Source organism: Colletotrichum paranaense, assembly GCF_030867605.1.
Source record: "Colletotrichum paranaense strain IMI 384185 chromosome Unknown Scaffold_9.1, whole genome shotgun sequence".
NCBI lineage: Eukaryota > Fungi > Ascomycota > Sordariomycetes > Glomerellales > Glomerellaceae > Colletotrichum > Colletotrichum paranaense.
Genome location: NW_026848967.1, coordinates 2,304,199 through 2,327,271, shown reverse-complemented (window position 1 = coordinate 2,327,271; position 23,073 = coordinate 2,304,199). Strand labels below are relative to the sequence as shown.

Sequence of the window (23,073 nt, the reverse complement as noted above, 5' to 3'; positions counted from 1 at the left end):
ATGGAAGTGCTTGCTAATGGAAAGAATAGTGAAACGAATTTATTCCATTTCGTATCCTGTACAGTTGAAGATTTCGATCATTGTCCCCTCCTCGGGTCGTTCTCATTCGTCATTGAGTGATGCTGCATTTCCACCTGACCACAACGCTCTGGTTTTCCAGGTGTTCATACATGGACGAGCCGTGGGCGGGAGAGAAGCTTGTCCTACGTTGTGGTATCAAGGTGCTTCCTTGGCAGAGAGAGACGGGTCCTGAGGACATCCAGAAGCCACCTTAGTTTGGCAAAAACGGTAATCGTGAAGCTTAATTGTCTCCTTCCGGAGAAAGACCAGGAATTGTAGAATAAATCGCTTTCACGCTCCCACCCAAAGACGAGCTTTTACCTGGCTGGATGCAATCTCCTAGAGGATGCACCCACAATTCTGTTCTAACCTGCTTGAGAAAAACAACACCACGCTTTCTCCCCATACACACCAAGTCGTGTCATCAGGCATGAGCGCAACTGAAGTACAGATCAGAGCAGAATCATCACTTACACCAGACATCAAAATGTACATTCCGGAGGCACGTGTTGACTACTACTTCGCCATCCACGACTTCAGCATCTCCGACTCCATACTCAAGGCCATGGAAGACATGCACGGCGACCCTTGGGACATGTCCCTCCCTCAAGCGCTCTTCTTGATATTTCTCAGCTTCGTCTTCTTCGGAAGCATAGCGCTCGGAACCAATATGGTCGTGGCCTACCTTGATGCCCGATACAATCCACCACAATACCACTACGGAGACAACCTACGAACGGTGCCCAACCTGCGCAGCTTTGGGGATCAATCGGAGCCTCTCCCTCGATATGAGCGCGAGGACTCTACTGCGAGACCGCTTCTTGCTTTCGAAGGGAACACCCCGCCTCCCGCCTACGGTACCGTCTTCCATATTTCCGCGCCATATGAGGACAATGAAGGCGACGAGGACTATTCGGCAGAATCTTCGCCGGTTGCACCAGACAGCAGCTATATTGCTTACATGGTGTAAGGCATACTGCATCTCCTTGCTACTTACTACATGGGCCGACCAAGCGATGCAGCTAGAGCGTATTCGCTAGCAACACACGCCGCCCAGCTGCCAACCATCTGTCTTAGATTGGTTCCAATGTTGAACATCGCTTTCCTACTATGAGTCGAGACGTACTTGGGAGCTCCTAGGTCAAGGACGACAAAACGGAATACGGGGATAGGTATAGGGAGAAAGGCATGCTGGGATGATATCATAAGAAACGGCAGAGAGGTTACAACGACCAGAAGAGATCCGGCCTCGAGGTCTTGAGGATTTCGTAATTCGGCGTTCGGGCGTCTTGGCTTCCTGGTATCGGGGCGTCTTACCCTCTGGCATTCGTTTGATATGGGAAGGGGCTTTTGGGTCGTTGGCAAGCATGCCAAAGTGAGAGTCCGGCTCCAGATAGCTCGCATGGCGACAACAATACATAAGTTAGCCCGCATCCACTTCATACTGCCTGACCACCCATTGTCGCTCATCGTGTCACCCACTAATGTTTTTTCGCGAATGTTGCCGTGTCATGTCAGCCAAGCACAATCTCGACATGAGTGCCTTAACTTCGTATTAGCTTCAGTCTTTCTAGACCACAAAAGGGGTTGTCTGGCCACAACCAAGTCAAAGCGACGAAGCCGTCGCTCGCAAACATGCAGGAATGACCGACCATCAGCCAAAAACAAATCAACATTGACACGATATATCAAGAATTGGCAAAACGGAAGGGCTCAATCGGGATTCGAACCCGAGACCTCGCCCAATTTCACGCTATGCGCAAGGATTGGTAAACCCGAAGGGCGAATCATACCACTAGACCATTGAGCCAGGAGATCCCTGCGGGATCCAATGAGTGGTTTTGGCTGGCGACTTGGCCCCAGACCACGCATTATATAGTGTTGGAGTCTGGCAATGCGACAAGTTAATCGTCCATGTCCAAAGATGCGAGCGCAAATCAGTGTAAACCCTGAACATTTAGACAATCGGTATGGTGAGTCATAATTCAACTGCTAATGGAACGCAATACTACAACGAAAAAGCTACTTTACACGTCGGCACTGGGATTCATATCTCACGGGGTATCTTCACTGCAAACCAGCCAACCTTCTGAAGCCAACATTCTCCACGACCCTCAATCCGCCGTTAAGCGTAATAATCCCCTTCCCGCCCGCAGTAAGTCCGTCATCCATCTTGCCCATCGCCATTTCACTCATGAATTTGCCCAAAACTTCTGTCGGGCTGACAAAAGACGGCATAGTTGCTCGAATCACGGGACCGAGGAACATATTCATGGCGTTGTACAGCGCGCCGGCGTTGGGCGCATAGGTCTCGACGGCCTCGTGGCCGGCCTTGTCTACGAAGGCAGGGCGGACAGATTCGGCGCGCAGACGCGGGTTCGCGGCGCGCATCTCGGAGAGGAGGGTCTCGGTCTCGCCCTTGACTCGGGCGAAGATGGCGCTGAAGCGGCCCGGCGTCTGCGTCGCGCCCTCGCCTGAGACGTAGATGAAGCGGAAGGGTTCGTTGTTCGGCGGTAGGTTGGCGAAAGCCTTTGCTGCTTCCAAAGTGTAGTCCTTTGTGATTTTGACATAATCCCTTCGGCCGTGTAAGCACTTCTCGTAGGGGTGGTTGAAGGGGTTGTGCTTACTCTTTGCTGACCTTGTTCTGGCTGATGCCCAGTGCCCACACAGCGCCATTTGCGCCCTTGAGCTTATCGAGTACGTCTGCGTCGTACTTTTCAAAGTCCTTGTGGATGATGACACTGATTCGAGGATCTTTTGAGGCTTCGGCCATGGGGATCGGGCTTCTGCTGAGGACTGAGATCTTTGTGATGTCCTTCATCTTGATCATGGCATCGAGAACGCCTGAGCCTACAAGGCCAGTGGCTCCAGTGAGGATGAGATGCATCGTGTTAGTAGTGTCGGTTGAGTCGTGCTTTAGAGATGACAACAACGTCACTGTGGAAATGATCACTTCTGCTAGAGTGCCCTGGATATCAAAAGTGAATAAGATGAGAGAGCAATAATCTACATCTCAGTCAGGTCAGCAGCGATTCGGCCGTCTTTTCAATCTCAGCCGTCTAAGACGGAGCGGGCGGTGCGGCCGCGTCCTGCGGACATTGAATCCACCCTGGCGCCTTAGCAGACGAATTACAGAGTCATCTGCCAGCGGAAGGCGTCCCGGAGTTAGCGCTATCGCCATCTCACGGCGCCTGAATTACGTGCGCGGCTGCTTCTGGAACCTGCACCAAGGCAGTAAGACCTCAAAAGGACCAAGTCCGAAGCTTAGGGGTCCATGAAGGGACTTCTGTTTGTCTGACGGGATATTGTTGCACCGCATAGTTGCTAATTCCATCCAGTCATAGTCACAAATTCCTTGACCGGTGTGAGGCTTTCATCCGATTCTGACTTACGCTGGCCAGCTCGAAGCTCAAGTCTAATTTCGCCTTGGTACCTAGCTATGAGAGGAGGGCCATCAGCAAGCAGCCACTGCACCGCTAAAGCCCCAGGTTGCTACATGCTGTCGCTGTCGCACTGAACTGCAGCTAAAGTAGGTAAGCACGTAAGGTACTTCAGAGCATTAGAGTAGAATGCAACAAGATTCAGCTGTTATTCCCGCCAAACGCCGAAATTACAGAATCTCCGCAGCGGAAAATATCACTCACAGCCATGCTGAGACGGTTGTTTACTCATCTTTTGCAGTGGACTTCGGTGTTCTTCCGTCCGGTTGGGCTTTTTTCTTTTTACTCTTGAATCCTACACGTTGAGTTGTTCAAAGTCGAACACTTGTCATCAGAACTTGGCAAGTGTTCATAGTATAGCATCTTCTCGCCTAGTAGCACATGATGAAAACCTCTATTAATTCTTCTTTAGTGTATTCGCTTCTCCTATAGCTCTTCAATTCTACCCCGTTGCGCCCTCGGAGCGCCCTCGCCATCTCCCTTTTTGCCTATTCTTCTCTGCCTCAGCTTCATCGGCAATAAGCCCCCAAGCACTAACTACCTTTCATAAGGTTGTCAACGAAGAGGAGTAATTTCTCGTGAATAGATTTCGTCTCTGGCTTGGTCTAGTCTGATCAAGCACGCGGTCTAGGACTGAGCTGAGAGAATTGATCTCCGCCACTCAGTTTGTCGCAGGAAGACGCAATGTTGCAGAGTTGCGGACTGACTTTCGAACGAATACCATGACAGATGATTGTATACTAGTTCCAAAGGCAGTGTCTCCAACAGATTGAGTGCTGCATCATGAGAACATCTCAGGCATAGCGTTGAAGTTCATAATGGAACTGAACCCGAACCCATTATTGTCCTGGAATCAAGTTAGAAGGCGGAATCAAACCAGTTTGGGGCTTGTAGGAAGAATGTTTACCAAAGATGTGCCCCAATCCCAATCCCCGAGCATGTCGACGCCGGCATCAAAGTCCATATCCAAATCGTGGACATCGGGCATGCTGACCCCTTCCTCAGTTACATCGCCTCCAGCCAACTCCTTGAGCAAATCATGGCACTCCTTAACACGCTCCCTACACGCCTCTTCGAAGAAGTTCTCAATCTTTTCATCACTGACACCCTGCTCCAAGCCATGAATATGAGCAATGAGAAGTACACTCAGCGCGTGGCCCTTGATGTTCGTCTCTCCCGACCGAATCCGATTCCGCGACCAGTCGTACACAGCGTCAAGAATACCGCGCAGCTGATCTTCAGAGCCGCTGTAGAATATGGAGTGCCCATTCCTCACTTCCTCCTCCTTGATGTTGATGAGCTCCAACCCCAGTGTCATGACGCCTTGGAAGGGAACAGATCGGTAAAACCCGGCACCATTAATAGTCAACCGATGGAAATCCACCTCCGACGGGGTCGCAGGCTTCATCGTGGCGCCAGTGCCAGACTTGTCAGGTGCCAGAAAGGCAACCTCACACAGTCGCAACGCCGTGTCAACGACCATCTTACGAGAGAAGTAGTAAACGGGGTTCCGCAGCGCCAGCGGGGCAATCGGGTGGTGCAGGGCAAAGAAGAGCCGGTACGTCAGGGTCTGAACATATCGCAGCTGAAAAGAGGTGACAGACGGGTACGCCTTAAGCTGCTGCATCATCTTTTGGAGCGATCTGCTCAGTTCGTTGCTATGTCGGAGGGTCTCTTCGTAGACTGTATCTGAGCGGAACTCGTTGACGCGCTTTGCTACAGCGAGACGAGCTGCGAATGTTCCGAATAATGCCAGCGGAATCGTCATCTGTGTGTGTGTACCCGAATCCCTGGGCACAGGGAAGGCGGACTCGCCATCTTCGACGAGTTGCTCGTCATCTAGGTTTGCCGGTAATTCAGTGTCGAAGTCGTCTAATGAAATAAGAGGCGGGCCTCCAGAGTCGACGCTCGTCTGCAGCGTCATCTCTAAGATCGTGACCCAAAGCCTCCGACGAATTTCAGCGCGGTATGGAGACATTTTGATGATTGATTTGGGATCGCGATGCAGTCCCATGTACATAGCCGTTCGGAGAAGAGCACCAGCGCCGATCCAGGTGAGATCACAGCCGATATTGGCCGTGTGACGAAGATGGTGCATCAAGCATCGGATCTGCAGCCCTGGGATAGTCATCTTGGATTTTTCGCAGGGGGCAATGAGCCAGAACATGGCTTCCCAGAACCACTGAATGGCCAGATTTCTGAGGGTAAAGCGTTCGTCATGCATTGTGGCGCCGATGCCCATGCACAGCTGCATGGTGATGATGAAGGAGTCGCTCGCGTCGGAGGGGTTCAGCCAGTACTTTTCGTAGTCTGCTTTGAAGGTCGGGACGTGGACGATGCGGTGGATGCACTCAAAGGTGCGCAGGTAGTTTCCAATGAGAACATCTGCTAAGTCTCGCGAGGGCATGCTCTTGCCAGTTGAGATTGTGCTGAATGAGGGGGTCCGGCGGGCTTTGATGATGCGGCCTAGCTTTTTGCATCTTTCTAGATCAACATAGAGCTGAGATGATCGACGGTTCTCAAACTTCCTTGCAAAGTTGACGAGACGGTACAACTGTAGTAAGTGTAAGTATCTACCACGCTGATAGAATGTGACAAGGAGTGTGTCTAGATCCTCATGCTGGACCAGAGTCTATAACCATAACTGGACGATAGCAGAGCAAAAAATAAGAGACAGGCGAGCGATGAGAGGCAATTGACCCTTTAGGAAATAGGAGGGAATAATGAGCAGCGGCTTGAATCAAGATGACTTGAAATGAGATTAGTACTAACCATATCAGCAGCATTCATCCAATGACTCTGCCCAAAGTAACGAGTCTTGCTGACGCAGCCACGACTATACCTCAACCCTTCTCGGAGACCAGGCGTAGGTTGAGGTATATCTTCCTCCCTAGCACCGTACTTCACAGTGAGATCCGACAATTGCTGCTCAAGTTGCTTCACCCGATCAACCAGAGAATTTACCGTCGACGAGGAGCCGGGGCAACTTCCAGGAGTCGATGCCGTCTCCGCTCTCACGCTCACGGAAGCCGGGGGACGCGAAGGGTTTAGCGGCCGCCAGATCCCAAAGTCGGAGAGTCCGCCATGTTCACCGGGGTCAGTGGGGTTGAAGAGAGGGTTTCCGTCGAGCGTTCTTGGGTCATGCGTGGTGGGAGATGCCTCTGACAGGGGCCGAGAAGTAGGGATGATCGGTTCCGGGAACCCGAGACCCGATTCGCTGGCCTTGGTCGAACCGTGGACGGGATCTTTGAAGTTTTCTAGCCGTGTCCGAGTGGGTAGAGTGGTATCTGCACCAACGGCGGGAGAAGAAGTCACCGGTGGCCTCGCCCGCAGGGATGAGGGCGCGGGAAGGACAAGGTCCGGCAGGCGGAGAGCCGTGTGAAGAGAACCCTCGTTAACTTCAGCCCCATGTTTGGGACTGTTTCTAGTCGTTGGCTTTGCCTGCGAGGTGTATGTGCAGACGGCGTGTTTGGATCGGATGCAGGTGCTGCAGGGGAGATTCCTATCGCAGCGGACTTTCCGACGGCGGCATTGTTCGCATGCCAGAGCAGGCCTACGCCGCTTCTTCGGCGCCGAGAACTGATCTGGGCTTCTCAAAGAATCCATTGTGGGGAGTACTACAAGTTTCTGGTTGGAGAATTGGGAAACAGGGGAAGGATGCGATCATGGGACGCGGGCTGGGCGAGCTTGGTGGGATGCTCGGCTTTTTGAACTGAGTCCGAATCTCACCAAGTAGATTAGGCCCAGTTTATCGAAAGCTGTTGCCTGGGCCAGGATTCGACGGGTCCATGGTACTACTGGCAGATCTTGTAAGAGATCTTATCAGATGATCAGATAATTGTAAGTTGTGAAGAGGGAGGAGAACGATGAGTTCAATGGCGAAGGAAGTAAGACAGAGCTTATCCCCGACATGTCGTCGGGATTCTTGCGCTTTTGGGACGTTCCGCCCGCCATACACCGAGATCCTTAGCAGTTTGATTGGTTCAATGCTCGGGCTAAAAGATCACCGAATTGCAATCGGAAACGCCGACTGATGTGGAAGCTCGGCAAATTGGGGATCGGTCCAGCCAATGCTTCAACGGAGTTCCGAGGGATGCGAAGTTCTGGCAAGATGTCATGCAGTGTACTACCTTCAAGTGCCATCCACTCGAATGTTCGTACGTGACACGTCACACATGCATGTTCATTGCACTACCAGCCAGAGCCTTGCGGATATTAAAGTGAGATATCGCGAAAGTTCACTCGTTCATGTTATTTGAGTTACTACGCCTACCTTACGCTGTTGAACTGCCAAATCCCAGCCCTTAGCTACAATGACAATCAGACTTTGGCTATGCGAAGCTTCAAATGGTTTTTTTGAAGATAGCCTAGTCTTCAACAATGTTTCCGTGTAAACTTTTGAACGAAATGCGATTTCGTTGGATGTGAATCTGTGAATCTCACAGTCCTCACTCTCGGTCGCCACCTGGGCAATGGCGCTGAGCCTACAGTAACGAGCAGACAGAAGCAGAAACTTGGCTAATCATAAGGTCTCGGATGGATGCAGGCGCAACGCCATAGGTCTACCGTACATGTCGGTGACCTCCTCAAAGTCAACTCGTGGAACGTCAGTTTGATAGTCTTGATGTACATGTAAGTCTTGTTCTCCAACTTGAGCCCCTGCTAACCACCATCAGAGAGAAAAGATACATTCACTTCTTATTTGACTAATTCGCCAAGATGCACTTTCGGCCTTTATCAGTGATTAAAATCTCGCAGCCTGCTCAAGGAAATTCCAGCATTTTCCAGTTCTTCTTTCTCTTCCTCCAACTTCCATTTCGTGATCATCTCTTCAATTGCACATTGTCAGCGTTCAGGCAAGATGGATCACACTTCAAACGACCTGGTTCTTTCTCAGCCCATCTCTCAACCTGCTCTTGATCAGGATGTCCAGCTCGGTATGATGTACGATGCGCGGACGTCACAGTTCTTCAGTGGTATTTCCCTCTGGGATAACAGTACCGTCAATCCCACTGCGGAGATCGACACCAAGCAACTCCAGGGGGCTGAGTTCCACTTCTCGGAATCACTTGAGGAGTCACGCAAAAATAGCTCGTTGGGGCTTGAGGGCTCACTGGGCCTCGATCTTCAGCTGGTCACCGCAACGGGCGCAGCCAGGTACCTTGGTGACAAGAAAACAAGCACTCATGAGGCACGCATTGATGTATCGTGCTCGGTGGTGCGTCGCACGCGTCGCATCCCCCAGGAGACCTTGGCCGCTATGAAGTACGAACAATACCTCGACAGTGACCGTTTCACACACTTCGTCTCCGAGGTGGTCGAAGGTGGCAGCGCTACCCTCAGCTATGTTCAGTCCTGCTCCACTGCCGACGAGGCCAGGAAGGTCACGAGCGAGCTCAGAGCTGGCGTTGCAAATATTCCCGTCAATGGGTCTGCCACGGTGGAATTCTCAAAACAGAAGGACGAGAAGTTCGAAAACGTCAGGATCTCATACAGTGGCGCTATCGCCGAAAGTGTATCTAACCTTGACGATGCCCGGCGCGTTACAGCAGAAATGCCCGATAAACTAGCGCAACAGATGAACACTCTCTCTTACAAGCTCTTACCACTATCTACTATCAACAACAAGGTGAAGTGCCTCGTACGGGCTCTTGACTCTCAACTCGTCGATAAGACAGCAAAGACGCTCCATGCGGGATTGACAACCACCCTTAAGCTGCAAGACCTCGCTCAGCTCGAGGTATTCCAAAGACACTTCCTTGACATTGGACGCCAGATATCCAATTTCCAAGCCATGTTCGCCGAATCTCGAACCAGCTTCACGATTGATGCACGTCAATTGCTACCTGAGTTGCGGGATATTAGGAGTGATAAAAATGAGAAGATCTCTGAACTTCACTCAACCGTCACTCTCTTTGAGCAGCGTATCGCCATCGCTGAGAGATTTATCAAGCGAAAGGAGAGTGAAGCTTTTGTTCTTAATGGGACTGTCGCGGCGCTTGTTACGGACAAGTTTGTCAACCACCTCGGCGCCGCCGGCGGACTGCAACACAAGTCGATGGTCGACGTAGAGAAACCGAGGCTGTTTTTGTCCTTGAGCGATCGTTTCGTCGGAGCCTCGACCCATCCACTACAAGAGGCCCTTTTGAAGGCACCCGGTGATACAGGAGACTGCGTCGGCACATCGGACGACGACTCTGATGATGACGCAGAAGAAGAATGGTTCGAAAACGAACAAATTGTCTCCAACGTCAGGCAGTCTTGCGCAACTCTTCGTCAACAACGGCTGCTATCAGGGGATGCCGTCGAATTTGGGATCGCTTTCATACAGAAAGCTTACCGTCCCGGAGTTGGGGAAGGGAAGAGGGTTAAAACCAGCATGGGAGATATTCTCTTGGACAGCCCTCACAGCCCCACCAAGAATCTCATCGTCACAGGGCTGCTCCCCAAGGCGCCCGCCAGCCCTCAACTCACCGTGCTCGGCCAGAGCATCACCGTCTCTTGGGATCGAGAGCCAGAGGAGCGAGAAGAGCGAGAAAGATCGGCCTTCCCAATCACGGGCTTCATCTTGCAATACCGCCGTCAGAAGAACACTCAGAAAGATGGAGCTTTCCCCCGGGCAGGCGAGAACGAGAAAGTGACGGAAGTGAAGTTCTCAGCTTCCACCAGTACAGTGCTACTTGAGGACTTGCCGGACGACTGCGATCACAGTATAGCCATCAGTGTCCAAACACTCATCGGACCTTCAGAATGGAGCATACCTGCTGTAGGCCGCACAGCCAAGTTGCCGTCTGTGGCTTCGGAGATGGTTGCGTTCTTCGCCAAGAACAGGGCTTCGCTATCTAAAAGGACACCCGGCTGTATTTTGACACCATGGGGCCTTGACCAGTCTGGTCGCAAAGCAACACTATTTCTGGGTCTCAAGGAAGTGGCTTCGCGGACGACCTCAGACCGGAGATTTGGAGGCGAAGTTGTTGTCCGCATCATGGATGTCGCGCCTCAATTCAAACCCGAGATACAAGCATCCGATATCACTAATATGGATGACACTTTGGTTGTCGTCTTTGCTGGTACTAGCGGTCACGGAAAGAGCACCCAGATCAATGCATTTATCTCGTTTCTTTTCGGTGGTGAGATAGATGATGAGGCACGCATACTGGTTGTCGATGATCGCGGTGCCAATCAGGCCGAATCGGTGACACAGATTGTCAACTGTTACAGGATCCGACCACTCAATCCTCTATTCTATGGCAGAACGATTCTCGTTGTCGACACTCCTGGCTACGGTGACACCAGAGGGGTGGCACGCGACGCCTTTGTGACCGCTGCCATGTCAGAATTCTTCAAAACGGTCACACATGTCAACGCCATCATCTTCACTTGCCGCGCCAACGAGACACGCACCACAATCCTTGAGCCCGTGGCGACGTATGTGTTCTCCCTCTTCGCCAAAGACGTCAAATCGTGTCTTAGAACCATCTACACCTTTAGTGACGCCGGTGAGCCCCTGGCTCGCGCGACCTTGAGAAAGCTGGAATGGCCCATCGAGAACGGAGAGATCTCCGTCAATAACAGCGCATTCAGCATCAATCCAACAGGCGTCCAGAGTGATGTCTTCCGCGACGGCTGGATTCAGTGCGTCAGAGGACAGTTCCAGGTCATGGAAATGCTCCGTTCCATGACGCCAATTCCTACGATCAACAGCGCCCAGGTGACGAAAGATCGAATCCTACTGGAGCAAAAGTGCCAACTTGCAGAAAAGAAAATTCTTCGCACGGCAACTGAGGCCCAGAACTTGATTGCAAATATGGGGGCACTCGCCAAAGCCGTTGGTGCGGCTCCCGGCCAGAAAGTCAAGATCACACATGACGTGGCGGTGCAGAAAGACCTTCCCGCAGGCCTAGCCACCACTTTGTGCCTTGAGTGCAACTTCACCTGCCATGAAGTATGCCGCTTAAGCGATGACGTATCTAAATACTTCTGTGCTGCCATGAACTATGGCAATTGTACTGTTTGCAAGAAACATTGCAGCTGGAACAAACACAAAAATACTCGATACATGATCGTCATTGAGGAGCGCAGTCAGTGGCTTGTGCCAGAGGAACTCATCAAACGCTGGAACTCGAACAACAATTCCCTTGAGGGAGCCCTTCTCAAGGCCATAGAAACCTACCTTAAGCTCCAAACAGAGTTGCGAGATGATCTCATCGAGTTAGCCGATTTGAGTGAGCAGCTCACGAGGAGAGCAATGTTCAACAGGGGGTTAGGCCTCATCAAATACGTCGAGAGGTTAATTAGCGTTGCAGAAGCACGCGGTGCACCAAAGGAACAGCTGGAACAGCTCGCAACGGCTAAGAACACCTTGATTCTTGCGGCAGAGATTCACAGGCGGGGAGAGGGCGCGACACGGGACTCTAGCATCTTGCTCGATGTCATGGGTGCTGTTCAAAAGGAGATGAAGAGGAGGATGATGCTATCTCCGAACGATCGGGCAAGGGAGGAGGAAATGCCTTGCAACCTGTACAACGATCTCTGCGACAAACTACCAGCTGAAATCAAGAACAAAGCCCCGAAGCCTTTGAGAACGCCAGGCAACTTCACGCGAGGGGCCTTGTATCCGGCGAATCTGCAAGCGGTTGTCACTCTGGTTCAACTCGTACTCAAGGACGGCGGAGTTGTGGCTGCACTTGCCAGTCCAGACTACCGCATAACTGAGTCTGAGGGGGTCAAGCCGACATTGGAAGTGAAGGGTACAAGCAATGAGGTTGGTCATAGAATCGATAAGCGCGCTTTTCTTTCAGCCTTCCTGCCGAGATGTATGTAGGGGAAGCTTCAAAGACGAGGCTCTAGTCAATGTCGTCCTTGGCGGCTTGCTCTGGGCATGAGAAGCAATGACGTTCTTCTTTGCTACGGACAAGAAAAAGAGTAAGTCGTCAAAGTTACGGGCCATTCTCCCAAGCTCGGAAAGTGCGCAGTTTCCTTTTAGTTTCCTTTTGATTTCCTGGTTGACACAACCCTTTGTCTTTCATTTCCTATCTGGTGAAGGACGGAATAAGGACGTGCACATGTGGCAATCATGAAGTGGAAGTACCGAACAAATACTTGGGTTTTGTTTCATATCGAGCCGTACCATCTCTAGAACCTATATCAAATCCACTCGTTCTGTTCATTCCCACGTTCTTGAGCACTCCACGGGATATCACTTCAATGCCGGCTTGAAAGTCTGGCCGCATAGGTAAAGGTAAAGTAAAGGCTCCTCCCTAATAATGATTATGCTCTATGAAAGTCAACAAAGTTCCTATCTCCATAATCCTCCAAGTAAGGTCTTTGATAAGACGAGGTAGAAAAATTCCATCGTCGTGTTTTCTACAAGAGGTAGGGGCATTTTTTGCATCATTAGGACCGGAAGCTTGCTGGATAATTGAAATCACATCCAACCGAAAGGCTAGAGAAGTTTTGATTCACTTAAATGAAGAATTGACCCAAACATCTGAACAAGCATCTGAGTACGTGAACAACAGGAGAAAAACAAGTTATCGCGACTTTTAGAGAAACCTATCAGTCTTAGATCAAGATCGGGCTTCACCATCTTCTCTTTCCTTCCCCACACAGTGACTAAGCGAGCCTCTTCAAGCTGCGAAGGCTTCCATCAATGTTCGAGACCATGCCGCCATAGTAAGCGGTAAAGATTCCAGACATTTTTTGAAAGCACCTGAGTAGCATATAACGTTGTCTCGAGACATGCTTTGTAGTATCTCTGAATCTAATACGCGTTTTTGGCTGTTACCCGACACACCGGGGGGCCTTTTACGACCAGGTGTTGACGCGTTCATCCGATCTTGAACCAGTTCGAGTTAGCGCGCCAAAAGCCGCGTTCCTGGCTATTTGACTGGTTTTACACATGCGCACATGCAAATAGATAGCACAATATAGGCGATTTCAGCTTTTCAACGGTAACTGCTTGGATTTCTAGGTAAAATGGGAATAGGAGACCAAATGTACAAGACAGAAACCTCTTCCGCACCCGAGATGCAGCATTAGTTCAGGAGATCATTGTACACGGGAAGTAGGTTGTGGTAGGGGGGGTTCGTTCCTCGTTCGCCGCCGAGCAGATGGTGTATGCTTTCGGCCCATCTTCCACTGCCCTCCGCTTCCTCCCTTTGGCAAAAAAGCCACAGGTCATATCCATCGGCCTGGATTGTCTATAATTCTCTCACGCCGGATACGCCTCTTCGAAACTTTCACATCATGCCTCTTTTTTGCCTCCGCACGCGCAACGCAACGTCAACAACAACGACAGCAGATTTTGCTTACAAAAGGAGCTCGAGGGGGTTCTCAAGGACCTTCTTGAGCTCCTTGAGGAACTCGGCACCAACGGCACCGTCAACAACCTTGTGGTCGAAGCTGCCGGTGATGGTGATCTGGTCATCAAACTCGACGCCGGTGGTGCCGTCCTCGGACAGGGCGGGGACAGCGACCTTCTTGGTGGTGCCGATGGCGAGGATGGTGGACTGAGGGGGGTTGATGATGGCAGTGAAGCTGTCGACGGCGTCGTTCATACCCATGTTGGAGATGGAGATGGAGCCGCCCTGGTACTGCTCAGGCTTGAGCTTGCCGTCGCGGGCGAGCTTGGCGAGCTTCTTGACCTCGGAGGAGATACCCTCGAGACCGCGGGCCTCGACACCGGTGACGATGGGAGTGATGAGGCCAGTGGGGGTGGAAACGGCGACGGAAACGTCGACAGTGTTGTGCTGCCGGATGACATCGCCGAGCCAGCTGGAGTTGGCCTGGGGAACCTTCTTGGAAGCGACACCGATGGCCTTGATGAGGAAGTCGTTGACTGACAGCTTGTATTTGCCGTCAGAGGAGGCGTTGAGGGCCTGGCGAAGCTTGAGGAGCTTGCTGACGGAGATGCTGGAGGAGACGAAGAAGTGGGGGTTGGTCTGGGTAGACTCGACGAGGCGGGAGGCAATGGTCTTGCGCATGCCGCTGATGGGGACGTCCTCGTAGGAAGCGCCGGGAGCAGCGACAACCGGGGAAGAGACAGCCTTCTTGACATCCTCCTCGGTAATCTTACCGCCCTTGCCGGATCCCTTGACGTCGCGGATGTTGATGCCCTTCTCCTTGGCGAGGCGGACAGCGGTGAAGGAGGCGTTGGGCTCACGCTCGATAGCGTTCTCGAGCTTGCCGGCGGGCTTGTTGAAGTCGTCGGAGGAGTTCTCGGGCTCGGGGGTAGGGGCAGGCTTGGACTCGGACTCCTTCTTGGGCTGCTCCTTGGGAGCGGGCTTGGACTCACCACCGGCGTCGGCGGCGGAGAAGCCCTCGAAGGCGCTGACATCGGTACCCTCCTCGACGAGGACGGCGATGGGCTGTGAGGGGAGTGTCAGTTTGCGCATACATCATGAGGGTGTTGATAATGTTGATGGGCATAATGGCGAAATGCGCCCGACCGGACTCGACGAGGGGAATTTGGAATTGGGCATCGGGGTGGACGTACGTTACCGACGGGGATGTCCTTCTCACCGGACTCCTTCAGAAGCTTGGCGATAACACCCTCTTCCTGGAACTCAAAGTCCATCTGGGCCTTGTCGGTCTCGATCTCGACCAGGACATCACCAGGGGCGATGCTGTCACCGGCCTTCTTCTGCCAAGATCCGATATTTCCCGCCGTCATGGTGGGCGACAGAGCGGGCATCTTGATGATGGTGTGCGGGGGGTAGGAGGCGTAACATCTCAGGATCTGGGAAGAGAGGTTGGTGCGGAGGAGGGTGTTCTGACGAACAGTCCGTCTCAGGACTGAAGAGATCATGGTGAATAAATAGCTCTCGCGGGCGGCGCGAAAGCAGGGAGAAATTTGGCGATGGTTGGACGGCGGACCGGGCTCGGGGGGGAGGCGACGATTCAAGATGATGATCCTTTTTCAGAGAAAGAAAGGACCGTCGACGTCGAACAATTGAAGCCTACGGGGCAATTGAATGACGAGATTGCGCGAGACGAAGAGAAGGGGGGGGGAAGAGGGAGAGGAAGAAAGGCGACGCGGGATTATTCTGGGATGGCGAGGTTGATGCTCGAGATTGTCGGACGGGAATCTTTCCTTGGGGCTGGAGTTTTTTGCGTTGAGCTCCGTCGCTGGATGGAGCTTGGGGCGCTAGGCCGAATCGGGAGCTAGCGTGTCCCTACAAAATACGCCGCAGGGAGGGACGGCCGTTAGGCGCACGTTGGCTCACTGAAGGGCACTGGGCGAGGCCTGGACTACAGTGGTCCAGTGGACAATAGGTAGCGCTCTGTAAGTTTCGCCGATAATTGTGGCCGGTGCTTAACGCCAATGGGCCAGGGCCAACAGGGTCCGCGATCGCTCTGCTCGCTGGGCGGCCTTGATTAAGACCGAGACGCCTGAGGAACTTTTCGGACTTGAGATGGAGGAGTGGAAATAGCCCGGGAAAACAAGGGACCTGACGGAGTACGAAGTACATACTTCCATGCTGCAAGAGAGGCCGTGTGTCCAATGAGAACAGACAATGTTGAGGGCAGTGCGGGCCTACGGTGATTGTGCTCCATTCATTGGGTCATTGGCCGCAGGTAAGCGCAGCCCCACGTGACACAGCTGATAACACCGCAGATAAGACTCGCCTACCGTCGACCTTCCTTCCATTCCTTGAGACGGAAAAAAAAAAGAGAAGTCCAAAAGAACACGGATGCACTTTGCTTACCTCAGCTTCCAAGCCCCACTTCTGCCTGGTCTGAGGTGTCCGTGCCACATCTCCAATTGCTGACATAAGGCAATTAAACAATGAAGAGGTGGCCGCTCCCTGGTGCACGCACGCCCTGCTCAGTCCGCCACGTAAACCAGATGGCCCCGTCTTCTTGCTGTGCTGCTGGAGTCCTCCTGTGGAAAAAAAAAAAAAAGAACGCTCCATGCAGCAGCTACATTAAATCGACCAGGGCCATCTCGGATTACAGTGCCGGCATTCACACATTACACAGTGTTCGAACGTAACCCAGCGTTTCCTCACCTTACGAGCAGCCCTACACCAAGAGCTCACAGTGCAAGCCGTCAAGACCAGCACATGAACTCAGGTAGCTCCAAGTGCCAGGTCCCATTCCCCAAGCTAAGCGTGGGACAGAGCCAGGGGTCCCTCCATTCAAAGAAATTTGGACCGTCATTGCCATCTCCATCCTACGGCCTTTTACCTGTGCTGTCCAATTCGCGAGGACTAACAGACTACGGATACAGTACAGCATAGCGGTGTTGCTTCGTATTGCATTTCTCGAGAAGCTGGGGCGACCACTCCATCACCACCAACCTCGGAACCCATCTCCATCAACGCCATCACCACCACGGTCAGCAATACCTACTACCGACCGCACTAGTACCATCCTCTTCTGCCAGAACCCCCAAGCTTCGATGCTGCCGTCTCCGAAGACGCCGGATACACCACCAAACTAATAGACATCAACCTGGGGCCCACCCCTTGCGTTGCCGTCCTCTCCACGTCGCCCTGCATATGCGCCTGCGCCCCTCGATGCCCGGCCCAGCTTACCTACATACCTTGCCATTGCCTTTGCTACTGCAACACTTCTAGATCGGCGTCTCGACTGTCTCTCGAAACGGAAATCTCTCCTGATCACGAACCGTCCCTCGACTCGCGAATGGCACTTGGTGTCTCCAGTGCTCCCCCATGAGCTCCCTCAAATTCCTCGTCTCCTCTCTGGAGGCCATTGCCGCTTCCAAAGAGGCCCAGAGGAACAAGCAGCTCACCGAATCCCTCCAAAAGACCCTCACTGCCATCAAGGAGAGCGATCCGAATTTCCCGGACCCCGAAATAGTCTTTGCCCCGTTGCAGCTGGCAACGCGCACCGGCAATGTCCAACTAGTCACCGGCGCCCTCGATTGCATCGGAAAGCTCATATCATATTCCTACTTCAGCTTGCCGACCACAGCAGACGGCCACCAAGATGCTCCCGCCGACAGAGCCCCCCTCATCGAGCGAGCAATCGATACCATTTGCGATTGCTTCCAGGGAGAGACCACCGGCGTCGAGGTCCAGCTCCAGATTGTCAAATCGCTCTTGGCCGCTGTCTTGAACGACAAGATTGTCGTCCACGGTGCCGGTCTGCTCAAGGCCGTCCGCCAAGTCTATAATGTTTTCCTCCTGTCGAGGAGCACTGCCAACCAGCAAATGGCGCAGGGAACGCTCACGCAAATGGTTGGCACCGTCTTCGAGCGCGTAAAGACAAGATTGCACATGAAGGAGGCCCGAGTGAACCTCGAAAAGTTGAAACACAGCTCGAGCAATGTCACCTTTGAGCAGGGCGGTTCTATCAATGGCACCACCATCGCCGAAGAAAAAGATGAAGAGGCAAACGGGGAGCAAGAGGAAGATTCTACAGCGGTCCCTATTTCCGAAACCGAAAAGACCCCGGCCGAAAGCGAAGAGAATGGCAATGGGAAGCTCACACTCAAGGATTTGGAGCACCGCAAGAGCTTCGACGATTCACACTTGGGCGACGGCCCGACTATGGTGACAGAGATCAAGCCAGGAAGGAAAGCAGCCCGATCCGTATCCGAGCAGTCCACCCCCGAGTCGTCCCTTGAGGATAGCCCCGAAGCCCTGGACGCCGAAGACGAGGTGTACATCAAGGACGCCTACTTAGTCTTCCGATCCTTTTGTAACCTTTCCACCAAAGTGCTGCCCCCTGATCAGCTCTACGACTTTCGCGGCCAGCCTATGCGCTCGAAGCTCATCTCGCTTCACCTTATTCACACCCTCCTTAACAACAACATTGCCGTCTTCACTTCTCCTCTATGTACCATTACGAACTCCAAAAGCAACGAGCCCACGACCTTTCTTCAAGCAGTCAAGTTCTATTTGTGTCTTAGCATAACGCGCAACGGTGCCAGCTCCGTCGACCGCGTGTTCGATGTCTGCTGCGAGATTTTCTGGTTGATGCTCAAGTATATGAGAGAGTCCTTCAAGGTTGGTGCTCAGATTCTCTCCGTGCTCCTTGTCATGGTGCTAACATGCCTCCAAGCTGGAAATTGCAGTATTCCTCAACGAAATTTATCTCGCCCTATTGGCACGGCGGACAGCTCCCATCTCTCAAAAGGTGTACGTCGTCAACATCTTGAACAGGTTTTGCGCGGATTCGAAGGCCTTGGTGGAGACGTATCTCAACTACGACTGCGAGCGCAGTGTCGACAACATTTTCCAGACCATTATCGAGGACTTGTCCAAGTTTTCAACAGCGTCAGTTCCTGTAACGCCCGTTCAAGAGCAGCAATACGAGGAACGAAGCGCAAAGAGCACGTCAGCAGGCGAATGGCAGCTAAGAGCCATCCTACCACCGCCCCTTTCCGTCGCACAAATCACGCCTCATACCGAACCCGAAAATGAGATTCCCAAAGAGTACGTCATGAAGCGGGTGGCTCTGGACGCCTTAGTGGATTCTCTGAGGTCAATGGTGGATTGGTCCGCCGCTGTGCGGCAAGACACCAACGGCGTGAGGCCAGATGGCGAAACGAGAACTTCCGAAGATCTACGTCCTTCGATTGATCCGAGCATGTACGACAATCCGTCTCGCTTCGAAACCCCTGCGCCCTCGACGCCCGTCATGGAGGACGATCCGGCGTCGCTGGAGAAGGCCAAGGCGAGGAAGACGGCCATGAACAACGCCATTAAGCAGTTCAACTTCAAACCCAAGAGGGGCATCAAGCTGCTGATCGAAAACGGCTTCATTCCGAGCGACAGCCCACAAGATATCGCCAAGTTCCTGCTTACCGAAGAGCGTCTAGACAAGGCGCAGATTGGCGAATACCTGGGAGAAGGCGACCCTAAGAACATCGAGACCATGCATGCTTTTGTCGATGCCATGGATTTCACCAAGAAGAGATTCGTCGATGCGTTGCGGACATTCCTCCAGTCCTTCCGACTCCCCGGAGAGGCGCAAAAGATAGATCGTTACATGTTGAAGTTTGCTGAGCGCTACGTGATGGGCAACCCGAATGCATTTGCTAACGCCGACACGGCCTATGTTCTTGCTTACTCTGTCATTATGCTCAACACCGATTTACACAGCAGCAAAATCGCCAAACGCATGAGCAAGGAGGAATTCATCAAGAACAACCGCGGCATCAACGACAATGCTGACTTGCCGGACGAGTACCTGCTGGCCATTTACGATGAGATTGCGAGCAACGAGATTGTTCTCAAGAGTGAACGTGAGGCGGCGGCTGCGGCTGGCACTGTCCCACCACCATCGACTGGAATTGCTGCTGGACTGGGCCAAGCGCTGTCGAACATGGGCCGAGACCTGCAACGAGAAGCCTATCTACAACAGTCGGAAGAGATTGCGTTACGGTCAGAGCAGCTCTTCAAGACTCTCTACAAGAACCAGAGACGGAACGCCCAGCGGTCTGGTGTCAGGTTCATTCCCGCTACTTCTTTCCAACATATCGGCCCCATGTTCGATGTCACATGGATGTCGTACTTCTCAGCCTTGTCCAGCCAGATGCAGAAGACGCATAATCTTGAGATTAACAAGCTATGCCTTGAGGGAATGAAGCTTGCAACAAAAATTGCATGCGTTTTCGACCTCTCAACGCCCCGGGAGGCCTTTGTTTCCGCGCTCAAGAATACCACCAACCTGAACAACCCGCAGGAGATGATGACCAAGAATGTCGAGGCCCTTAAGGTCATCCTTGAGCTCGGACAGACTGAAGGCAACGTTCTGAGGTCATCATGGAAGGATGTCCTCATGTGCATCAGTCAACTTGATCGCCTACAGCTCATCACAGGCGGCGTGGACGAGAGCGTTGTTCCCGATGTGTCCAAAGCTCGGTTCATGCCTCCACAGCGGGAAAACACTAGCGACTCAAGATCTTCCACGCAGTCCAAGAGGCGAGGAGGCCGCCCAAGGTCTGGAACCGGCCCGCAGGGCTTCTCCAGCGAAATTGCTTTGGAGAGTCGATCCGACGAGGTGATCAAGGCAGTCGACAGAATATTTACCAACACGGGCAATCTGAACGGAGAGGCTATCGTCCACTTCGCAAAGGCCTTGACAGAAGTCAGTTGGGATGAGATCAAGGTGTCTGGTTCCAACGACTCTCCACGAACTTACAGTCTGCAGAAGATTGTTGAAATCGCCTACTACAACATGACGCGTGTGCGTTTCGAATGGAGCAACATTTGGGACGTGTTTGGAGACCACTTCAACCGGGTGGGATGCCACAACAACATTACCATTGTCTTCTTTGCCTTGGACTCGCTTCGACAGCTGTCAATGCGGTTTATGGAGCTTGAGGAATTGGCTGGTTTCAAGTTCCAAAAAGACTTCCTCAAGCCCTTTGAACACGTTCTCGCAAACTCCCAAAACATTGCTGTCAAGGACATGGTATTGCGTTGCTTGATCCAAATGATCCAAGCCAGAGGTGACAACATCCGCTCTGGATGGAGGACAATGTTTGGTGTCTTCACGGTAGCTGCCCGCGAGACAAACGAGAGCATTGTGAACCTTGCATACGAGAACGTAACACAGGTCTATAAGACCAAGTTCGGTGTCGTCATCTCACAAGGTGCTTTCACCGACTTGATTGTGTGCTTGACCGAGTTCTCCAAAAACATGAAGTTCCAGAAGAAAAGTCTGCAGGCGCTTGAGAGCTTGAAGTCAATCATTCCCCGTATGCTCAAGACGCCTGAATGCCCGCTGTCTCAAAAGGGACAAAACGCCGCTGGAGAACATACAGCATCAGCAGCGGACACACTGCAGAGATCACAGAATCGGACGTCAGTAGAGGAGGGATACTGGTTCCCGGTTTTGTTTGCCTTCCACGACGTGCTGATGACGGGCGAAGACCTCGAGGTACGGTCGAACGCGCTCGAGTATTTCTTCGAGGCCCTCCTCAAGTACGGCGGCGAGTTCCCACCAGACTTTTGGGATATCCTCTGGCGCCAGCAGCTTTACCCCATCTTCATGGTGCTGCGGTCGCGACCGGATCTCAATAATGCACTCAATCACGAGGAGCTGTCTGTCTGGCTCTCCACAACCATGATTCAGGCACTCCGGAACATGATCACACTATTCACGCACTACTTTGACGCATTGGAGTATATGCTGGACCGCTTCTTGGAACTACTAGCCCTCTGTATCTGCCAAGAAAACGACACTATTTCCAGAATCGGCAGCAACTGTTTGCAGCAGCTTATCCTGAAGAACGTCACCAAGTTCACAACAGAGCACTGGGCCAAGATCGTGGGGGCGTTCTGCGAGCTGTTTGCACGCACGACTGCTCACCAGCTGTTCTCCGCGACCACCATCAACTCGACAGCATCCATCGATATGCCGCCCAACGGATTAGAGTTCTCGGGCCCTCTGAGTCCTACCGAAGCATCAATGGAGGAGGACAATCTCAAGATCAACGGAACGGAAAAGAACGGCGAGAACTCTGACAGCAACTCAAGTGATGCAAACCTCGGAAGCATCAACGAGGATGACCTGAAGACGCCGACCGCTCCAGTCGCACCCCAATCCCAACCCCCGCTAGAGGAGTTCAAGCCAACGTCAAACCTGCAGCAGCAGCCAGTCGTGGTCACAGCGGCCCGTCGTCGCTACTTCAACAGAATCATCTCCAGATGCGTGCTACAGCTGCTCATGATTGAGACGGTGAATGAGCTCTTCAGCAACGACACCGTGTACAACCAGATCCCGACATCGGAGCTCCTTCGCCTGATGGCACTGCTCAAGAGGTCGTACCTCTTTGCGAGAAAGTTCAACGCGGACAAGGAGCTGCGCATGCGACTCTGGCGCGAGGGATTCATGAAGCAAGCGCCCAACCTGCTCAAGCAGGAGAGCGGAGCGGCTGCTACGTACGTCGCCATTCTCTTCCGCATGTACGCAGACGACAGCCACGAACGCACGGCGGCGCGCGATGCCATTGAGCAGGCGCTGGTGCCGCTGTGCAAGAGCATCATCAAGGACTTTGTCGGTCTGGAGGAGGATAGCCAGCACCGCAACATTGTCGCTTGGCGACCCGTGGTGGTCGACGTTCTTGAGGGTTATGCGGCATTCCCTGTAGACGCCTTCCAGAAGCACATTAAAGAGTTCTACGTCATGGCTGTGGAGCTTCTCGGCAAGGATCTCACATCGGACCTCAGGACGGCGCTCTTGCTCGTGTTGAGACGCGTGGGCGAGGTCGGTCTCGGTATTGAGGGGATGACCAAGGTGGAAGTGGATCGAAGGGACAGCATCATCAGCAGCGCCACGGAAAACACCGTCGACGGGCCCGAGGGTGACGCCTCGGCGAGAATGAGGCGCTAGATGTTCGTGGAACTTTTGTTTGGAAGGAAACACAAAACATACGGCAGAGAGCACGCACATGGGGATGGCGTAATGGATAGACTGTAGGAGAGGATCATTTTCCAGTGTAAAATTACTCGACCCGGCTCGGATCGTCGAGGGGGTGTTTATTCGCAATTCCGTGTCCATATTTGAGGTATTCTACTCACCGTCCCCCCATATCCTGGTGGGCCTGTGATCGACCAAAGTCGAACTATTATTAACAGAAGCTGTTTTATTC

At 52.7% G+C, this 23,073-nt stretch overlaps 7 protein-coding genes across 7 annotated transcripts; 3 read left to right on the top strand and 4 right to left on the bottom strand.

Moving 5' to 3' along the window:
• Positions 1 to 547: 547 nt before the first annotated feature.
• On the top strand, positions 548 to 1,030 carry CPAR01_11555 (uncharacterized protein; the record flags this gene model as incomplete). Its single annotated transcript, XM_060495814.1, has 1 exon — positions 548 to 1,030. The coding sequence occupies one exon, from the start codon at positions 548 to 550 to the stop codon at positions 1,028 to 1,030; it is 483 nt and encodes a 160-aa protein (XP_060346162.1).
• Positions 1,031 to 1,056: 26 nt separating this feature from the next.
• CPAR01_11554 (uncharacterized protein) lies at positions 1,057 to 1,464 on the bottom strand (the record flags this gene model as incomplete). Its single annotated transcript, XM_060495813.1, has 1 exon — positions 1,057 to 1,464. The coding sequence occupies one exon, from the start codon at positions 1,462 to 1,464 to the stop codon at positions 1,057 to 1,059; it is 408 nt and encodes a 135-aa protein (XP_060346161.1).
• Positions 1,465 to 2,127: 663 nt separating this feature from the next.
• Positions 2,128 to 2,947, bottom strand: CPAR01_11553 (nucleoside-diphosphate-sugar epimerase; the record flags this gene model as incomplete). The annotated part of the gene is made up of 2 exons (XM_060495812.1): positions 2,128 to 2,635; positions 2,688 to 2,947. 2 exons carry the CDS (start codon positions 2,945 to 2,947, stop codon positions 2,128 to 2,130), a joined length of 768 nt encoding a protein of 255 aa, XP_060346160.1.
• Positions 2,948 to 4,281: 1,334 nt separating this feature from the next.
• Positions 4,282 to 7,106, bottom strand: CPAR01_11552 (fungal specific transcription factor; the record flags this gene model as incomplete). The annotated part of the gene is made up of 3 exons (XM_060495811.1): positions 4,282 to 4,347; positions 4,408 to 6,054; positions 6,273 to 7,106. 3 exons carry the CDS (start codon positions 7,104 to 7,106, stop codon positions 4,282 to 4,284), a joined length of 2,547 nt encoding a protein of 848 aa, XP_060346159.1.
• A 1,255-nt stretch (positions 7,107 to 8,361) lies between these two features.
• Positions 8,362 to 12,324, top strand: CPAR01_11551 (uncharacterized protein; the record flags this gene model as incomplete). Its single annotated transcript, XM_060495810.1, has 1 exon — positions 8,362 to 12,324. One exon carries the CDS (start codon positions 8,362 to 8,364, stop codon positions 12,322 to 12,324), a length of 3,963 nt encoding a protein of 1,320 aa, XP_060346158.1.
• Positions 12,325 to 13,810: 1,486 nt separating this feature from the next.
• Positions 13,811 to 15,309, bottom strand: CPAR01_11550 (dihydrolipoyllysine-residue acetyltransferase component- pyruvate dehydrogenase complex; the record flags this gene model as incomplete). The annotated part of the gene is made up of 2 exons (XM_060495809.1): positions 13,811 to 14,869; positions 14,998 to 15,309. 2 exons carry the CDS (start codon positions 15,307 to 15,309, stop codon positions 13,811 to 13,813), a joined length of 1,371 nt encoding a protein of 456 aa, XP_060346157.1.
• A 1,870-nt stretch (positions 15,310 to 17,179) lies between these two features.
• Positions 17,180 to 22,814, top strand: CPAR01_11549 (Sec7 domain-containing protein; the record flags this gene model as incomplete). Its single annotated transcript, XM_060495808.1, has 2 exons — positions 17,180 to 18,478; positions 18,534 to 22,814. 2 exons carry the CDS (start codon positions 17,180 to 17,182, stop codon positions 22,812 to 22,814), a joined length of 5,580 nt encoding a protein of 1,859 aa, XP_060346156.1.
• Positions 22,815 to 23,073: the final 259 nt, after the last annotated feature.